The following is a 21,276-nucleotide window of genomic DNA, read 5'->3' on the forward strand; positions in this document are numbered from 1 at the left end:
TGGAGCACTAGCCCCTGGACACCAGCTCCTGGAGCACTAGCCCCTGGACACCAGCTGCTGGAGCACTAGCCCCTGGACACCAGCTCCTGGAGCACTAGCTGCTGGAGCAGGTCTACCAGCTCTAACACTGTAGACGATGCTCTCACTATTGACATTGCAGAGGGCCTTTATAAACAAAACCGGGCCCAAAGGCTTGGATGTTGAATCTATTGAGGGCAAAGCGTTTATCCTCTGCTGTGGTTACTTAGTACCATGCAGGAAGCAGCAAGATGAGCTTGGACACCGCAGCCGTAGTGTGGACCACCAGCCCGTGCCTGTCACTGGAAAGAGTGAGGGCCCCAGTCCAACACTGCCTTGGTTTCTTGAGAAAACCTGAGAACATTGGCAGCAGCTGAGGAAACACAGACTAGATTTTTTTTTAATTTCTATCATTCAAATTTTAATTAATTTTATTGATGCATCTGGCCATTGTGTCTGCATGTATATGTACCATGTTTCTGTCTGTTGACCACAGAGACCCGGGGTGCCGGATGTGCTGAGATGGAGTTACAGATGGTTGTGAATCACGTGAGAATCCAATCCTGTCTTCTGGAAGAGCAACCAGTGCTCCTGCCTACTGAGCTATAGACCCAGCCCCAAGACTAGATTCTTGATCATGAACGCAATACCTGCGTGGTTCAAACTGTCTCTTATGAGCCTATGGTTTCTCTGGCTCAGTGAACTGCTAAAATGAGTTTGTAGGTGTTATCTATTATAATGTGGAAGTTGCATGATGGGCGCTTCCTCCCCCACAGCAGATTAAGAAAACTCCACGATCAGGAGACATACTCAGCTATTAATCTTCGGTTCCTACCAGTAGATTCACAGTTAGTTCTCTGTGAGCTGAGGAAAGATGTAAAAGATCTGGCCTCGTTTACAGATAGGTCTGCGTTGCAAGCCTATTCATACAGGAGCTAAACAGCCACAGTGTAAGAGGCTCAACCAGAAGCAGCTTGGAAATTAGTGTTGAAAGAAAGGCCTTTCAAGACTTCAGGGGCCCGTTAGTTTTCTTACTTAGGGAGAGAGGTTCTCCTGAGCCATTATCAGACATGGGCTCATGGATAACGGCAAACGAGGTGACTTGTTAATCGGGAACTAGGAAAAAACTACGACTGGGAGATTGGTGACCTAATTTAAAATCAGCTAAAGATTAACTTTATCAGTTATCTGTAGGAAGTGCAGAGTTTACTTTCTAAAAACAAACAAACAAAACAAACACAAAATGTGATGGGCCTAATTTAAAACTCCTGCTAAGAGATTTCCTTGGAGAACACTGTTTCTGGGAGCCCGTTCTGCTGTACTGATAGCCAGCACTAGCCACGACAAAGCAAGTAGAGTGTACTGGCCACTCACAGACAAAGGAAATGCAGAAACCGGGCCAGAGAGAGACGAGCCTGAGAAGGGAAACCACACTGGTCAGGGTGCCAGAACCTTCTTTTTGCTGTTTTGGTGACAGCTTTTGTCTTCTTCTCCTGGAGATGGTCGTGACTGTTCCTGTGCCTCTGACCATGTATTGTTCCCTGCTGTTATTGGGAGCACAGCCAGAGTCGTCCACACGGTGTCATCGACTCCTGGCTTCCTAACTGTGACAATGATCTCCGTTTCAGATAGCACCTTCCAGTCTATCCTCTGCTGCTGCTGCTGCTGCTCAGTGCAGAAGAGGTGAGTCTGCTTTCAGGGCAGTTTCTTGGAAATGGGTGAGTGCAGTTTCCTGGCTCTTAAGTCTGCGTCTGTTGCTTTGTGTCTGGGAAGCTCTTTCCCACTTCGTTCCCAGTGTCTTAAAGACATAAATCAAATCATGAGGGTGCCCGGATGGATCCTTGATTCCCTCCTCCTGCATACAGTCTAATTCTTCTGTGTGTTCCCACTGAATGCTGCGGCTTGGTTCTTCCCTTGAAACTTGTCTGTTTAGTATGTCTGTGTTCCAGTCAGTATTCCCCCCCCCCCGACCCCACTTAAGCACATGACTCTTGTCTTAATTATATAAGAGTCACTCTTACCCTTTGGTATGCGACTGTGTAAGAATTAAATCAAGGCATCATGCCAGCGGCCGTTTGATAACTCTATGCTGTGAGGTTTGCATATATTCTCTCCCATGGTGTTTTTCTTTATAATTCTTGACTTTAAAGTCAAGAACACCCGAGACTTAGAGAGGTTGCTTTCTTCATCTGAGGCCCCAGTATGACATGGTAGAGCCAGGGTTCACCGTGTTCTTAATCACTCACCTGTGCATGTATGACAATTGGTGACAGGGATGAACAGGGAAGCACTTTGCACTCTGACTCAGAATAAGTGGTTGTTGGGTTGACTATAATTTTAAGAACCTCATAAGTACCAGACTCTGGGGGATATGACATATTCTTGCAACTTTATTTCAAAGCAACTCTGAATTCACTTAGCCTTTCTGACCTCTGCAGAAAACAAAGTCCTCAGAGTTCCAGCTCACAATCTGTTGAAGGAGTTAGAACTAGGAAGACTTCAATTTTTTTTTCTTTTTAAGAAAAGATACCCAGATTGTTTTATCTCTGAAAAAATCTGAAGGATTTAGAAATGTGCTTGTAATTAATAGTTGTGATGCGATTGTTTTTCAATGGCAGACAAGTGAGAACACAGATAAGCCTGAGTAGAGACGAAGAACTCTCAGAAAAACCTTCCCAGCGTCAGAGGCCTTGGTTCTCCAAACTGATGGGAAAAAATCAAGTGAGTGCCGTTTTCACAGGAAGTCCCCACACAGGCAGGTGCTCTAGACAAGTCCTGCTTGTGATCCCGCCCCAAAATTAGAATTATGATTCGTACACAGTAAGTGCTCAATAAATGTTCTCGAAGAAAGTGAGGGGAAAATCCAGTTAATCTAGCCTACTCCAAAACTTAAACACAAGAGTTTGAAACAAGACAGTGATTGGAAGGAAACACTGCTGCTCTTGTTGGTCTTGAGTTCAGGGTTAACTTCCAGCTGACTGCTAGAAGAGAGAAGGCAGCTTGGGTACAGCTCAGGGAAGGGAAGGGGTAGGGTTGGGACTGGGAGTGGGAGTGTTTCTCTTCTCAAAGATGAAGAATCACTATCAAGTGAAACTGTTTCAGAGTAAGGAAACTTTTTAGAAGCACCATGCGAAACTACAAGGTTATGCTGTGGAGAGAATTTGTGATTTCAAAAAGTCACAAAATGACAAGCGTGTTCCCGGCCCTCAGTGCTGTGTTGCGGTCAGCTGTCTGCCGCACTTGTCTAGGCTTCTGCCTTATCGGAGCTGGGCAGAAGGGTGAGGTGGAGGCAGAGGTGCATGTGCTGTTCTTTGTGGGTTTTGTGTTTGTTTGTTTGGTTTTGGTACAAATGACTGAAACATTAAGAGACCTCTTGGTTTTTCCAGTCCAACAGAAGCAGGGTGCAACCCTCAAAGCGCAAGCCGCTGCCTCCCCTCCCGCAGGAGCTTCCGGAAGAGAGAATCCAGGTCAAAGCTCTTTACGACTTCCTGCCTCGGGAGCCCTGTGATTTGGCACTGAAGAGGGCAGAGGAATATCTGATTTTGGAGAGGTGTGATCCTCACTGGTGGAAGGCCAGAGACCGCCTTGGGTAGGCTAATGGCTTAGTCCTTATCAAATGTTTCCTCGTCCCAAACTCTGAAGACTTCCAAACACGTGTAGGCAGCAATTCCCTCTGCATAGAATAGAACAGTCTCCGAATCCCTTTTGTAAGAGAATATTAGAACACAGTGACTTCCGGTAGACTCTCAAATCAGCTACACCTGCCTTCACTCCCCAATGCTACCAGTCGCCCCCGTGTGTCCTGGGGATCACACGCCTGAGCTTTTACTTGTAGAATAGGAATAATAAGCCCTGGGGTGTTGGCTCAGTCCATGAATTGATTGTTTCACAAAGGTTGGGACTGGAGCACACATAAACATCCAGTGGACCTGGTGGCCCTCCTGTAACCCCTGCACTAGACAGAGGCCAAGAAAGGGAACCCCTGGAGCTAGATGGTTAGCTCGACTAGTGGACCCGAGGAACTCAGAGATCCTTGAGAGCATCTGCTTCAGCATCTAAGATAGGGATCTCTCAAAGATGACCTAACAACCATCAGTTGATCTCACAGCGACTAAGCTAAAAGTGCAAAGTGTCAAGGCATTGGGTTCATTATTTTTTACAATGTATATATATTTTAGTTTGGCCCCTCCTCCATTATAAGCAACGCTGTAAAGCAACCTTGAGCATGGTCCTTGGACTCAAGTACGACTATTCCTATAATGTAGGGCTCAACAGGGAAAGTCCTAATTCCCTGCAGTGGTCATCTTTCCCTAGATATGGAAGCTGTAGATATCTGTCAGCAGGGAAGGCAGGGTCTCACTTTTTCTGAGTCTTTTATCTCCATTCGATATGACCAAAAGATATGTTTTTGACAAGCTGAAAGCAGTTGTAGAACAAGGTTTGTATTGTGATAACTTTCATGTAGATTAAATCTAATAAAACAACTCCACATATTTCAACACGTGAGCATAGCTCATTGAACATGACCACTAAGTGGACAGTGATGTCGTGTGCAGGGACGAGACTGTTTGGAAGTAGTGACTGTGTATGAGGGGCCTCAGTAAAGAACCTGCCAGTGTGACTGCTCCATGATACAGCTAGGTGGTTTGTGTAGAGAAGACCCTGAGTCAGGGAGAGACAGTGGAGAGGATAGGAAGCAGAATGAGAATGCCGGCAAACTGGAGTTGGCCAGGGCTAAGGAAGTAAGGAGAGGAGAGAGGAGGTAGTGGGACAGCAAGACAGAGAATAGGGGAGAGATAGATCTATAGATAGATAAGAGTTGATAGAAGATAGGTAGATAGATAGATAATAAGAGAGTTGATGGAAGATAGATACATACACACATAGATACATACATAAATAGAACAATGAGAATAGCAGAGGTAGAAGAAACCTTGGCATTATAAAGAGAAGTAACAGGTATCTATCTGGGAAGAGGGGCATGGGAGCAGGTGGGGAAAGAAAGATGTTAGCATAGATCTTGAAATGTATGACAGGTACTTGAGATACTGAGGGAGCCCGGAGGCTGGCTTGAGCTTTGATAGGCAACCACAGGTAGCCATTTGTCCCCCTGCCAGAGGTAAGGGAAATGACTCCCTTTGACAGGTGGGAACCAGTTTCTTTAAGTTCCTAAAGAATGGTGACTTTTATCTAACGACCCGAAATCCTCCAGTAGTCCAGGTTGGGCTGAGCTTAGACTCAATTTTGGATGAGTCAGTTAGCTTGCCCTTCACTTTGGGTTGGGGAATAGTGTACATTTTGGCCCCAAAGAAGACAGAGCAGAATTTTGGCAGTTTTTTTTTTTATAAGCCCTATACATTCAACTGCAAAATAAAAAGCTAATTGCTTGTTTTTACTTCTGAGGCATTCCAACCTGTAGTGAGGGACAATTTCTCAGCCTACAACATCGTTCCCAGGAAATAGAGCTTGTTGAGTCTAAACTCAGAACCACACCCACTTTTCCTTTAAAATGCATATTGGCTTATTGGAGCTGGGCACAGTGACAGCAGCCTGAAACCCTATCACTCTTGAGGTGGCTGGGAATTTGAGGTCAGCCTGGGTTACATGATAAGATTATTTCAACAAAAAAAAAGAAAATTGGGTCATATAATCTCCTAAAATAGTTTGTAAGTCAGGATCTTGGTATATCTACTGTAGAGAGGTTTTTGTAGAGTTGGAAAGATCAAACATTTTTATCTGTGTAATGAGTAAGATGCTTTTTTTTTGGTTTTTCCCTAGATCTTCCCTGGGTTGGGGGTGGGGTTGAGTAACTGTCGTCACAGTAATGTTGCGAATTGGTCTTCCATCTCGAGATTTTTGTTTTATGTTATGTTGTAGGAACGAAGGCTTAATCCCGAGCAACTATGTGACAGAAAACAGACTCACCAATTTAGAGACATATGAGTAAGTCCCCTCAACATGACTGCACCATGATTAACCTTGGAGAGTCAGAGACCTGCCGAGAACTTTGAAGTATAGACAGTTTTCAAGTTTGCAAAAGAAAAAGAAAGTAACACATTAGAGAGTCTAAGCAGTGAAGAGAGCTCCGATTCTTACCACAGTTGCTTCTGAGAATCCTTCTTAAGCTCCTCTTTGTTTTGTTTGGCATGGCCATGCCTTAGATACGCTGATATATGAGTTGTACTGTGTGTCTTACACAGAGCACTTATTTTTTCAAAATGACAGATTGTAAATCAGACAGTCTGCACTGCCTGGTTCTTACATGCTGTCTCTTGTTCTGATACTTTTCCGAAATAGCTGAGAAGAGGTAGGCTGATGATGTTGTTTGAAAGAACCTTAATTATGCTTATCGAATGCTTTAAAAACCTTCCTCTCTTTTAGATAACAATTATAACTTTGGGATAGGGAGATCTGAGCAGTGACTTTGTAGCTCTCATGCTTCTGGTGACAACATAAGGTTGCTAGATGAATTCACAGCTGTAAAGTGACAGAGCTTGTCTTGTATTTTTATAAAGTTAGATTCTCAGTTTGGATTCATGCCCCCCTCTTCCCTTTGGGTGCTTGTCTTGTAACTAGCAAATGTTTCCAACAGGCGTCAGTTTGTGATAAGAGTAGTGGTGTCAAGTATTTCTTGAGACCAGACATCAAATACAGAGGAAGACACTTCCTTGGCCTTGCTACTCATTTAGGCAAGATTCAGTATACCTTTCCCTAAAATAGCTCCAATTCCAAAAGTTGTGATGAGTATGCAGGGCCATCTTTGAGCATAGATGGAGATGCTCCCAGGACATTCGGCACATCTGATAGGATTTCCCAGCCTGCTCTGGCGGTTCTTCCTCCCTCCCTCATATCATGCTCTTCTGCTCCATCACCAAGTATCTTCACTCTTTTCTGTCTCAAATGTCCTTTCTGTTGACTTGACCCTTTGGCTTAAGATTCCAGTCTCCTCCCTCCATCCTCTTTGGGGGATTGAGCCACCTCCTTTAGAAAACAGCGTGGTGGCCATGTACGGTGATGCAAGCCTGCCCCATGGGATCTCACTGTTCCCCTGTGCTGAAGTTGGCCAGCAACACAAGTCTAGTTTAAAAGAGAGTGCACATGAAAACCAACCCAGAATAATTAGAAAAACAGGACACTTTTTAAGATTGTTGTTCAAGTCTGGATTTTCCAGCAGATCAAAGGAGACACGTGTGACAATGCCTACAGGCCTGGTGATAACTGAATGGACACTCACTGGCAATGAAGCCACCTTCGTTTCTTTCCACCATGTCTCATTTGCTCTTGGCTTTCTCTGTTTAGACTAAACCAAGCCTCTGGTTTTAGACTGGTTTATACTGTAGATACCAAATGAACACCTCTAGGGTCAGAATTTCCATTTCATTTCTCTGGGCTCCTGTTTACGTGAATTTTGAAATCTTGCTTTTTAATGATTCAAATTTTAGGATGACTCCCTAAATTTTATTTCTTTTTAAACAGGTGCATTACCCTAAAATATAATAGTTATCATAATTAACCACTAGAATTTATTGGTCACTTAGTATGTGACAAACACTTTTGTGATGTCTATCCAAAAGAACTTCCATAGGTGGAGTTACTGGGTTCAGGAGCAACCGAGTACAAACTATAGTGTCATCATTACAGTGCTTTGTTTCTGGGCAACACTTCCTACTGTCTATGAATGCTCTAATAAGTGAGGATACCTACTTCATGTGGTGCACAGTAACATTCACTACAGTCTAGTGATTATTGTCATTTCTGTTAACAATGAAGACCATGGGAAAGTCCTTTACAGTTTGTCCTACCCTGCCTAGTTTTACAGGTGGTCAGTATGTCCTAGTTGCTTTAGCATCTGAATTTCATTTATGTGTTCAAGCCCGTTTGTGGTACACTGGAGATGTATCTGATCTTAGTTGCTTTGAACCCTGGGGATGCAATTTAGAACACACAGAGCTTTCCTTGTTTGAATGGGGCTTACAGTTAACAGAGGAAACAGACATTAAAGCAATCCTATTTTTTTAAAAAAAAATACAAATATATGATTCTAAATTACAGTGCTAAGTTGTAGCTCTAAAAGAGTAGTGTAAGACATCACAGGAGAAACCAGGGGGAAGTGGTGGATGTAGGTGGGAGAGTTGGGTTAGGAAAGACGCTTATAAGAACGTGATATGCGCACCTGAGGTGAGAGGAGGCAGTGTGAAGATGACGGAGGACTTCCGCTATCCCGGGGGGAACACAGATACTTAGAAGTATTGATGGCTGCTTTTGTTTAAACACACACTCAATTTATCAACAGACAGTTGTACTCACACAATTTTCAGTAAGCTTTTACATTCAACAGGCCTATCCTGATAAATTATTTATAAATTTGAATAAATAAGAAGAATCATTGTAATTCAAGTTCTATCCGCTAAATGTACTTAAATATTTAGTGCTAGTTATGAGCCCTGTTAATTAAACTTTCTGAAACATCTGATTTGCATTAATAAACGGGATATAGTCGGTTTTGGTTTGAAGTATCTCACGTAATTGGCAGAGCAAATGTAGAGTCGTAGTAAGTCCTGTGTAAATCCTTTAAGTGATGCTGGAAAGTTGAATGTTTAAATGATGTGGGAAATTAAGTTCTCTTAACTGTGCAAATATTTACAAATGAGTTAAATTCTCTTTTGCTGCAAATAACAAGTTTAGAATTAATTATGCATTTGAAACCAGCAAAGCCAGAATACTCCATATCTTCTTATAAGCATTTAAAATACTAAATGCGTTGATCGTCCAAACTCTACCTGGGAGGTGAACTAGCTGATGTATCTTTTTCCCTCTGTACTGAATCCTTGACGTTTTCAGAGCTACACAGTCATCGACTAAGGGAAGCGAATCCAGCTTTTTGGATGTAATGGGCTTTCTAAATCAAAACCTGAGGAGCACAACAGTGTTACCCATTACTTAGAAATCTAAGAGGGGTCTATCGCCATACTACCCCATACCCATTCAGGTTCACCATCAGAATTCTAGGAGGTGTGCGTGTGAGACTCAAGGCCTTATATAATACACACACAGGCTGTTTCTGCTGAACTGCAGCTTCATATGTTGCGTTGCTTTTTAAATGTCCACTATTTGGTATTAGTTTAATATAAAGTATCTAGATATGGAGGATACCGTCTATGATGGCTTTAATTATCAACTTGATGCAATCTATGATCAGCTATGAAGAGAGTCTCAGTGAGACTGAATGAGACTCAGTGAGAATTCTCTTCACAACTATAGGGGATTATTTGGATTCCATCAACAGAGTAGGGAGACCCGCCCATTGTGGTTGGCACCATTCCCTACGCAGGGCTCCCTAACTGTATAGGTCCAGGCAACTGTGTTTAGTCAGTGTGGTAGTCAGGATTCTTTGGAGGAACAGAGCTTATGGAACAAATCTCATGTGTGTGTGTGTGAATGTGTGTGTGTATGTGTGTGTATAATATATATATCTTATATATATATATACATATAATATATATTATACATATATGTATAATATCTAGTATATATACATATAATATATATGTATAATATATAGTATGTATATAACATATATATGTCTTAAAGGAGATTTATTATAGTGGCTTGCAGGCTGTGGTCCAGCTGGTCTAACAATAGCTGTCTGTGTTGGATATAGATATGTCAGTGGAAGATCCAAGAATCCAGTTGTTGTCAGCCCTTGAAGTTGGATGTCTCAGCTAGATTTTGATACACACTGGAATCCCAAAGAAGTAGGCTTTAATGGCAGTGAAGGAATGGACTTGTTAGCTCCTGACTGGATGGACCATGACTGACAACCTCTAGTTCCCACTGCCCTGACTTCCTGGAGATAGTGGATTGTAACCTGGACCTCTGAGCCAAAATAAAGCTTTCCTCAATTTTGTTGAGGTGCTTTAGCTTGGCAACAGGAAATGAAACTAAGACATGGTATTACCTCATTTTTTATAAGCACGTCTAAGTTTTAGAGTATGATGTAAGTGGATAAAATTCTGAAACACGGTGCTCCCCACTGTGCTACCGATCTCGGGTCACCCTCATTGCACCTCTTCATTACTTAAAAGGAATAGTCCTGCAAAGACTCTGACTTTGTCACAAATCTTTTCTACCTGGCTCTCTAGTGACCACTTTGAAGTTATTAAGACATTTCCATATGTGCGAATTTCTACTTCACATTTAAACAAGAAGAATGCATTCACTTTTGCTATTTATCACTATAATGAACAAATGTAAAATACTAAAATTAACACTAACATCATAGCAGGTGGAAAATATATTTAAGAATGCAACTTATATGAACTCTCATTTTGAGTAGCATTGTAGAGTTTTTTTCCATTTATTTATTTATTCATTCACTTTACATCCTGATTATAGCCCTCCCCTCTTTCTAGTCCTCCCTTACACAGCCCCTCCACCCATTTTTCCTTTCTCTTCACCTCTGAGAAGGAAAAGGTCCCTCCTGGGGAACCAACCCACCCTGGCACCTCAACTTACTACAGGACTAAGCACATCCTCTCCCACTGGGGCCCTACATGATAGCCCAGTTAGGGGAGCAGGATCCACAGGCAGTCAGCACAGTCAGGGGTAGCCCTTGATCCAGTTATTGGGGGACTCACGTGAAGGCCAAGCTGCACATTTCCTACATATGTGCAGGAGTCCTAGGTCTAGTCCTTTTATGCTCTTTGGCTGGTGACTCTGAGAGCTCCTAAGTGTCCTGGTTGGTTAACTCTGTTGATCTTCTTGTGGGGTCCCTATCCCCTCTGGGTTCGTTAATCCTTCCCCCAACTCTTCCACAAGACTTCCTGAGCTCTGTCTAATGTTTGGCTGTGAGTCTCTGCATCTGTTTCCATCAACTTTTGGTTGGAGCCTCTCGGAGGACAGTTAAGCTAGGCTCCTGTCTGTGAATCCAGGCTGACAGATACACACACGGTCTGAGGCTCCAAGGGGGTTGAAGGAGGAAGGCAGACCTGCATGCAGTGTGTACATACAGATCTTCTGAGGACCACTCTGCCCATTCTCCCCAAACTGTCAGGGGTTGCTATGCATTCTTCTATGTCCATCTCACACAGGGCATCTGTCTATCCAGGCCAACAGTAACAAATATAGCTTCACATGTTGTAGCAATGTGACAGGGCTTTGGCTAACAAAGAGGCCATGAAGGTCTCACGTGTGTCCCTGTAAATCCACTATCTGTACGGACATAGGGGTAGTTGTTTCCTCTGTCCACACATAGACCTCAGCTTTGGCCTTTCAGATTCAGCTTTCCACTTTTTTATCACTATTTCCTTTTAACCTGCAAATTTTACAACCCAACCAGTAGTGACCTCTCTGCATTAGTTTCCCGTGCCTTTAATACTGCCTCATTTCATCAGAAGGGATTTAGTCTTTCTGTAAGAGATCTCACACCTATCTTGGAATTCTTCCACTACTGTAACATTCACTTGGAAGTCCCAACAGATGTTCACTGTTACTCTCCACAAGTTCATGTCTTGAGTGGCCAATTCCTTTGTCTGAAATCCATTGTCATCATCTCCTGTTTCCCTCGGTTCATCTTTTCTACTGTTTATTTTCCAGTTTGATGCCATTGGTCGTTTAGTTGGCTGACCATCCAGATTTTGAGTCAGTTTCTCACCAGCAGGTGTTAGGGGAAGTGCATTTACCAAAGGACTCCATCCTGTGACTCAGAGGGGTTTCAGTGAGCCACCTCTGGCCCATTCACGGTGACTCAGTCCCTGTTCAACCTTCTTCTCTCTACTCTCCACAGAGCAGTATTTCTGGTAATATTCCATGACATTTAAAGTTCTTTGTAAATATTTTTGCTTTGACATTGAAAATTCCTCAACCTTTCTGTCTTCGTTGGACCATCTTTCTCTGTTTTCTGTACACTGTATGTTTACTGCTTAAGGTTGGTCATATCAAGCTACATGTTATCTTATAATTTGATTATGCTTACTGTGTGTAGTTTTGGTAGTCACTCAATAACACATCGAATGCAGAGAGAACAGAGGGATTGAAGGTAGAAGGAAACACTGATTTAAGGAAGGAAAGAATCCCAGTGTGGCCTAGTGAGTAATGGCAGACAGTGGTAAGAGAGAAGGCAAAAGAATATGGGTCAAGAACATTGGTTGGTTGTCTGTAGACTCTGTTAATTACTAACTATATTGGGGGACAAGGGTGTCTTAGGAAAATTAGGTAAGCCAGGATGAATTTCATGTCGAAAGAGACCCATCACTTCTAAAAGCACGTACACAGGAACTTCCTGAGGGGAAAGAAAGATTTGGATATGGCTATATTTTAGTTTACTCGGAGAACGAAGCATTTGTTGAAGATATGATAACTTCTGAACTTTGTATCTTTCATGGACTTTTACAAGATGTCAAGCCATACAAAATTGTATATAAATACAGCATGGGTCAGAAGAGGGATGTGAACTATGGTAGAACAAATCACATTTGTTTTTTTTTCCTCTAACGAGAAAAACAAATGTATTCAGCTTGATAAATTGGCAATCTAACAGAACATTGTTATTTTTCTGAATTTAAGTCGCAGCTTTCTAAATGAATTCTAAAGTAAAGACTTTAAAATGAAGAAATTCGAGTAATTTTTTTTTTTTTGGCAGGGGGAGAGGCTGAAAAAAATAATATAAAGTTAAAAATGTGTTCTTTGCTACTTTTCCAGATGGTACCATAAGAATATTACGAGAAACCAGACAGAACGCCTGTTGAGGCAGGAGGTGAGTCTGTGTGTCCAGAACATGCCTGTGGATATTTCTAGTAATCCTGAGAAGTTTATTAGAAAGATTGTAGCCGTTCAAGAAAGGTGTATTTGTGTTCTTTCTAATCTTAAAATACCCTCACACTTAAAATACCATCCCCACTGCACATTTTTCCAAGTCAAAATTCAGACATATTTTCATAAGATTACCTTTTCATGGACTGCTGTCATCATTTCAGAAGGATATTTCTCTTGAAATGGTGTCAGTTCTAGACTCTCCTTCATTCAACACGCATTCTCTCAGGGGAGTCTGTATCTGAGTCACCCATGACAGTGGTTCTAAACCTTCCTAAGGCTGCGGTCCTTTAACACAGTTCCTCATGCTGTGGTGAGCCTTCCCCAACCATAAAATTATTTTCACTGCTACTTCATAACTGTAACATTGCTACTGTTAAGACTCATAATGCAAAATCTGTGTTTTCTGATGGTCTCCTTGGAAAGCGCTGTTAAACCTTGAATGGGTCATGACCCAGAAGTTAAGAACCACTGCCGTATGTTCTTTGCTGCAACAGAGACTCTAACCTGGTGACCTCTGCTTACACTCATGAAAAGCACAAACACAGAAAAATATGCAGTGTTGATTTCTTTGGTTTTTAGAAACAAAGGGGAGAGTTGATAGTTAAGATATTAAATTCATATCAAAACTACTCATTTAGGTCAAAGCAAGACAAAACAACTGAGAGTTTAAGTTTCCAATTGTCAGTGCATGGTCACTGTGGGGAAAGGAGTCCAACCCAGACCCGGGAGAGGAAGTGTGTCACTCTCTGCTGGTTTCAGGTGTTCAGGGAGGAACTATGAATGAGAATCAACTCTGTATCTATACATAAAAAAAAAATCCATGTAAGCAATGGCCCAGGATTCTGAGGAGACCAACTGCAAAATAGGGGACCGTGTGGAGGACGGGAAGCCCATTTGTGGCCTCAGATGGAGCCTGGACGGGCCTAGCTCTGCATGCTAGAGAAAGCTTGTGAAATCAGTAGCTTCAGCCTGGAAGGTTAGGGGGAGGAAAGCTGGGGGCAGCTTCACAATGAGCAAGGCAGTATAGGTCACGTGATCACTGTCACAGGACGGTGTATGTCCAGCACAAGAGCTTCTGTACCTGGATGGCCTCATCTTGCTAGAGCTAAGAGTTACAGAACAGCCCACATGCCTGCCACACTGAAGCAGTATTAAAAAGTTGGCCCTGATTTTTTTCAAAGTTTTTTTGTTATTATTGCTGGTTTTCTCTTGTATGAAATAGAGCCTCATATAACCCAGGCTGACCTCAAACTCACTGCATAACCGAGAATAATCTTTAGTCTGTGATATTCCTGCATCTAACCCCCAAGTCATAATTGCAAGCATGTGCCCTATGCTTAGCTACCTGACATTTCTGAAAGGTCTAAAATTACATACACAGTTGAAGCCCACAGCATCATTTTTTTCTCTACACTCACTAGAGGGAATAATAAAAAAAAAGATGTGTTCTCATCTGTCCATCTGTTTATAAACATAAATATTATCTATATGTCTACATGAATGATTTTACCGCTTGAATGAAGACAGTCATATAGATTGATATTTACTTATTTTTGAGACAAAGTCTCACCATGTAGCCCAAGTTGGACTCAAATTTGAGGCAGTCCTGCTGCCTCTACCTTCCAGTTGCTAGGGTAATAGGTATGAGCTATTATCTCAAATTTTTGGATGTTTATAAAAATATTATGTTCATTCACACATGTCCGTGCAGAACCAACATATTGTTTACTATTTCACTGTATGCATAAATAAAATGTATTCAATATTCATAAACATTCAAATTGTTTATAGCTTTTTACTGTTAGGGACACAGCGAGACTATGCTTCCTTGTAAGAATCATCTTGCATACAGGCATGTTCAGATTTAATATTACTAGGTCTTTTCAAGCCTTGATGCAGAATAGTTTGAGTTTGACTGGTGTGGTTATTTGCGTTCCAGTGGTCCTCAAAGTTTCATACATTTGAATGCCTGGTCCCCTGGTGGTAGAGTTGTTCAGAAAGGATCAAGAAGTGTGGCCAGGTTGGAGGAAGTATGTCACTGGGTGTGTGAGGGCGAGCAGGGAGATGCTGAAGCTTCCGGAATTCTCTCTGTCTCTTTCTCTCTGTCTCTGTCTCTCTGTCTCTCTGTCTCTCTGTCTCTCTCTCTCTCTCTCTCTCTCTCTCTCTCTCTCTCTCTGTTTCTGTGCTTATGGTTGATCTGTAAGCTCTCAGCTAATGCTCCAGGACCCTGCTTGCCTGCCTGCTGCTCTGAAACCCTGCCCCCCCCCCTCCCAGGATGTTCATGAACTCTAGCCCTCTGGTCCCATGTCTTCCAAGTGACGTTTTCTTTTATAAGTTGCCTAGTTCATGATGTTTTCCCATGGAGATAGAAAAGTAAGATACTAGTTTACACTTTTACTCTTTAAGAGTTCCATATAAAGTATAGACATTTTGATCATATTCCCTTCCCTCTTCTTCCAACTCCCTCCAGGTCTCTCCTCACATCTCCCTCCTAACTTTATATCCTTAAAAAAAAAATCAACTGCTAAGTATAACTGCCCACACATACACTGGAGTGAAGCCATCCACTGGAGCACGAAGGCCACATTCCTAATGAGAACTGACTTTCCTTCCACTACCTGCCATCAACTGTCAGTAGCTCCTCAGCGAGGGGTGGGCGCGTGTGTCCCTCCTCCATCTATGCTGCAATGCTGACTGGATTGGTCTAGCACAGGCTCCTGCAGGCAGCCACAGCTGCTGTGAGGTCATGACTATGGAAGCCCTGTCAAGCCAAAACACTGTTTTGCACCTCTCTTCCCATCCCACTGACTCTTACATGCTATGTGTCCCCATGGTCCACCATTTCCTAACTCTTGGAAGGAAGTGGATATGATATAGTGATCTCACTTATACCTGAAGGTCCCACCAACCCATGCTTTCTGTAGTTTGATCAGTAGTGGGTCTGAATGAACTGCCATCTGCTACACAAAGATGCCTCTTGGAGAAGGCCTGAGAGTTGTACTCATCTACAGGTATAGAGATATGCATTTAGGGGGAACATTGATACTATCTTCATTTTTTCAAAATAATAGTAGTATGCTCACCCCTAGGATTTATGAGCTCCCCAGCAACAGATTCTTGGCCAGATTTACATTACCGGGTGTAAGTTTCCTCCTGAGCCAGGGGCCTTAAATCCTATCAAAAAGTAGTTGTTCATGCCCCATAAGGGTCCTGTCACTATCATCCTAATGGGAATGGCTTCCTATCCGTCATTATTGTACCTCACAGGGGTCACCACTGTTAAGAGGATTGATTTTTAACTCCCCCAGAACCTACATCCCATGTCCTGTGTACCAGGAAAGCGAGCCAGAAGAGAGGAAGTTTTCTGAGAAGTACCAGCTTGATTTCTCTAAGTTCTGGGACCAGAGTGTGTGGTGTCTTCAACAATAGGGTCTCACCATCAAGTTCTGGTGGGTGACCAAGAACAATGAAAATAGCTTGTAAGGTTTCGGGGTCCTCTGGGACTCCTTTGACTAACTAGTTAGTAGAGAGGTAGTGTCTTGTATTTGAAATTGGGCCTTTTAATTGGCAACCTGTGGCTTCTGAGAAAAAGCGTTATCTCTCATGTAGGATAATTATATTTAAACTAACAGAAAGAAAAAGAAAGACAGAGAGATACACATGAAACAGAGAAACAGAAAGACAGAAAGACAAAGACAGACAGAGACTGAAACAAAGAGACAGAGAGACAGAAACAGTGACACACAGACACAGACACAAACACAGACACACACACACACACACAGAGAAAGAGAGAGAGAGAGAGAGAGAGAGAAAGAGAGAGAGAGAGAGAGAGAGAGAGAGAGATGTGCGTACGCGGAAATTTATAGAATAGTAGGTTTCTATGTGGTTCTTTCAAATATCTTCAGTGTTAGTCATTCCTCCCCCTAATTCTCAAATTCCTTTCTCTTCTATCCTGTCCCCCGCCCCTCTTAAGCATCTTCTCCATAGTCTTTTCTTTCTTCCTTCCTTCTTTCCTTCCTTCCTTCCTTTCTTTCTTTCTTTCTTTCTTTCTTTCTTTCTTTCTTTCTTTCTTTCTTTCTTTCCTTCTTTCTTTCTTTCTTTTTTTTGGTTTTTCGAGACAGGGTTTCTCTGTGTAGTCCTGGCTGTCCTGGAACTCACTCTGTAGACCAGGCTGGCCTCGAACTCAGAGATCCGCCTGCTCCATAGTCTTTTCTTTCCCCTTCATATCACTTTTGACAAAAATATAACATCCTTTCATGATAAAGAATTCTGGGAGTTGGGATAAAGAGAATGTATCTCAACATAATAAAGGCTGTATATGACAAACCTGTGAACAAACACTCCAAACATGTCCACTAAGATTAGGAACAAGACAAGGTGTGTGTGTGTGTGTGTGTGTGTGTGTGTGTGCGCGCACGTGCCTGTGTCTTTGTGTGCATGTGAGTGGAAGCCAGAAGTTGATATCTGGAATCATCATTGTTTGTTCTCTATGTTACATACTAAGGTAGGGTCCCTCACTTGAACCCGGAATTTGCTGGTTTGTTAAGTTAAGCTATCCAGACTGTTTCAGGAATTCCCTTTCTGTCTCCCAAGTGTTGGGATTACAGGCAGGCTGCCACATGGGACCAGCATTTATACGGGTGCTGAGGATCCAAACTTGGATCCGCATGGATACACAGTAAGTGCTTTACCCGCTGAGCCGTCTCCTCAGCCCCTATGTGTACTCTTCTACACGGCCCCTTTGTCCTTCCTACTGTCTTCCCACATCAGTACACAAGAGTGTATTTCATTCGCTTTATAGCTGTGTCTTGTTCCGTTCCCTGGTTTGGATATATCGCAGTTTGTAAGTCAACGGTTCATTATGGAAAGTAAGTGAGATGTGCTCTCCTTTCTATTAAACCGTGCTGCCCTCCTCTCTCTCCTCGCACACATAGTTTTCTATTTATTTGTCTTTTTGGAAACTAAGTCTCTAGAGTGGAAATCCAGGGCTGAAGGGGATATGCATTTCTGACCTCCGTAGACCTCAAGGCGCCCTCTGTAGGAAAGGTGAAGAATCACATGAGTCTGGATACCCACCGGAAATACAGGAGCTTGTGTTTCCCAAAGCCTTTCCAGGCAGCATCTCATGTGCAACATCTGGATCCTTCCCTGAGGCCTCATCTTACGGTAGATTTGATTTGCAGTCTCTTAGCCTAGGGACGTTAAGCATTTTTTATACATTACATTTTATGTGTTTGATTTTCTTTGCTGTAACCATCTGTTCATATCCTCTGCATGGTTTTCTGGTTTTGGATGACTTTCTCAGAATCTGTAGAATCTATGTAGCTATAACTAAGGACACTAATCCTGGAGGCATGTGACTTTACTTCCTATATGTTTTTGATTGTTCGGTGGTTTTCTGGCATGAATAAGGCATTTGAGTTTTACATGTTTGAATTCACCAGACACATTTCTCTTTTTAAAGGTTGATAGATTATATCAAGCTAGAACTGCCTTCTCCACTTCAAGATTACAAGAGATATTCCCCATGTTTCTGGATGAGGCTAGTGGTTTTATCTGGTGAACTTGTACCTTTGGATCATTCCAAAGGTTTCCTGTTGCAATGAGGTTGGAGGGGGGCGGGCGTTACTTATTTACCAACTATCTTCTTCTTTTCCACTCACTTGAGTTGTCACGTTCATAATGATAAAAAATTACATCTTTATTTTCAACTTGTCTTCAGTCGGCAGCCTGTCTATGACAAACCTATGACCACCATCAAGTTAAATGGAAAAAAACTCAAACCATGTTCACTAGGATCAGAAACAACACAAGGGGTGTGTGTGGGTGTGTGTGTGTGTGCATGTGTGTGTATGCATGTGTGTGTGTGTTCATAAACTATTTTAAATATGAAGGCTTTCTCTAGTGTGGTTAACTTTCCTCACTCTCAAGATCACTACAGCACATTGAAAACAAACCTTTCTGTGGTTGCGCTCAGTGTAGAGATTACACCAGGGAAAACATTTAGGCACTATAAATCAATGCACCAATGTGGTACACGTGGGCTTTGGTGCTACTCGATTCAATTTATTAACACTTTCTTTAATATGTGTTATGAAATGAGGCTGCTCAGTGGCCTTTCTGTTGCGCAGCCTGGGCAGAGTTGACTTTACTGATGTCAAAGTGACCTTCCACACATATTATTTGAAGTATATCTTTGGTTCCCTTGCTCTGGAATAGGTCAATCTTTACACTAGTTTTTCCTTTCAAGTTTAGTATTTTCCAGTATATGACTATGGTGCTTGCTAATGCTGTGTTTTAAGAATTGGGCCCACTGTTCTACCTCTGGATCCATTAAGATTTTTAGCTTAATTGGCTTCAATCCTGAAAAGCTGTTTTGTTTATCCATTGCATTCAAGTTTTAAAATTTGTTACAGGCAAATGAAGACTTATTTTTTTTTTACAGATCTTGTGACATAATTCTTTTGATAATTTTCACAATTAGTTATTGACTAGGTTAATTAGCTTATCTGTTATTTTCCTTGAACGACCAGATTTTGAACTTAACTACTGGTTGTATCATATTTTTGTCTCTATAATTTATTATCTTCTACTTTGATATGTGTCAGTTTTCTTCTTTAACTTTACCTGGTGTGCTGGCTAGTTTTATGTCAACTTGACACAAGCTAAAGTTATCTGATAGAAGGGAGTTTCAATTAAGAAAATCCTTCCATAAGATCTGAATTTAGGCAAGCCTGTAGGACACTTTCTTAATTAGTGATTGATAGGAGAGGGCCCACCTCATCGTGGGTGGTGCCATCCCTAGGCTTGTGGTCCTGGGTTCTATAAGAAAGCAGGCTGATCAAGCCATGAGGAGCAAGCCAGTAAGCAGCACCCCTCCATGGTCTCTACTCCAGCTCCTGCCTCCAGGTTCCCACACAGTTTGGGTTTCTGCCTTGGTTTTCTTCAGTGAGCTATGACTCTGGATAAAAGCTTTTCCTTCCCAAGTTACTTTTGGCTATGTTTCATTACAAGAATGATATCCCTAACTCAGACACCTGGGTTTATTTTATAATCCTGACTCTAACTTCTGGAATTAGATATGCCTATTTTTAATTATTTACTTGTTCATTTATTTTCGTTTATTGATTCCTCTGGTTTCCTTTCTGTCACTATGACAAAATACTCTGGCCAAACACAACTTGGGGAAGGAAAGGTTTTTATTTCAGCTTACAAGCTGCAGTCCGTCATCAGAGGAAGTCAGGGTGGTAACTCAAACAGGAACTTGAAGCAGAAGCCATGGAGGAACCCTGCTTGCTGGCTTATTTGCAGGGCTATGCTTACCTGGCTTTCTTATACAGCCCAGAACCTCCTGCCCAGGACACGGTGCTGCCAACATCATCAAGGCAATCAGGACAATACCCTACTGACATGCGCGCCAGCAGATAATCTTACCTTGGCTGTTCGTCAGTGCAGCACTCCTGTAAATAAAAAGAACACAGGTTTATTTCTGAGCACTGTTTGAACTACACAGCAGAGGCTCTCGTGCAGGACGCTTCCTTATTGTTTTAGATATTTTAATTGTAGTTTATAGTCAAAGGATTTATGTTACTTTTCTTACCTGTGTGTACATGTGTGTGTGTGCGCGTGTGTGTGTGTGTCTGTCTGTCTGTCTGACACATGTACAGGTGTCTGTGAAGGCCAGAGGAATGTGTCCTATGTAGTGTAGCTGGTGTTACAGGTGGTTGTGAGCCGCCCAAGGTGGGTGCTGGGAACTGAACTCTGGTCCTCTGGAGGAGCAACAAGTATTCCTGACCGCCAAGTTGTCTCTCCAGCCCCTCACCCATAGTTTAGTTTCCTTGAGTTAGATAAAAGAAAATGTAAAATCTGGAGATGCTGGCAATACTGTACTTGGAGGCTTGGTAGGAATTTCTAGTTTTGTATTTGGCAGTATTCCTTCTTTTTACAAGCAGAGACCACTCAGCATACAGTCTTGTTGTCTGCATACTCTATACGTTGATTGTGTACCCACAATAACAGACACATGAAGCACACATGTAACTTCACTTGGGACACTTTGGTCATTTACATCTTGTGTTCCCCTTTGATATATAACGGGGATGCATCGCTTGTGCGTCATAAGAATCCAGTGAAGGCTGGATTTTGTCATTTGTAATGCTTCTGGAGACTTCAGTTGGGGATTGACCCTAATGTCTTTGAGCAAGTGTGAGAGGAGACTGTATTTAGTATCTTAAGTGCCTGTGAGGGGTTGGCCATATTGTCACACATGCAACCTGAGTGCTACAGCACTTCCTAAGCATAATCTTCTATGGCAGTATGGGTTGTGACCCCTTTGAGGGGGGTCACATGTCAGATATCCTGCATATCAGATGTTTACACTATGATTCATAACAGTAGCCAATTTACAGTTACAAAGTAGTAATGAAATAATTCTACCATGAC

The 21,276-nt window shown here is 42.2% G+C and overlaps 1 protein-coding gene across 6 annotated transcripts in view; it reads left to right on the top strand.

The window, feature by feature from the left end:
* Window positions 1-21,276, top strand: part of Txk (TXK tyrosine kinase) — a 58,645-nt gene that overhangs the window by 15,960 nt on the left and 21,409 nt on the right. For 2 of the 6 annotated variants that reach the window (XM_028780777.1, XM_028780776.1), the window contains exons 1-5: window positions 1,361-1,701; window positions 2,637-2,739; window positions 3,405-3,607; window positions 5,896-5,961; window positions 12,718-12,772. In XM_028780777.1, the coding sequence (XP_028636610.1) occupies window positions 1,631-1,701; window positions 2,637-2,739; window positions 3,405-3,607; window positions 5,896-5,961; window positions 12,718-12,772 (498 nt within the window). In that variant the 5' untranslated portion in view covers window positions 1,361-1,630. The other 4 variants (XM_028780779.1, XM_028780778.1, XM_028780775.1 and 1 more) reach the window with 3 other exon arrangements.

Source organism: Grammomys surdaster, unplaced genomic scaffold, assembly GCF_004785775.1.
Source record: "Grammomys surdaster isolate TR1022 unplaced genomic scaffold, NIH_TR_1.0 372, whole genome shotgun sequence".
NCBI lineage: Eukaryota > Metazoa > Chordata > Mammalia > Rodentia > Muridae > Grammomys > Grammomys surdaster.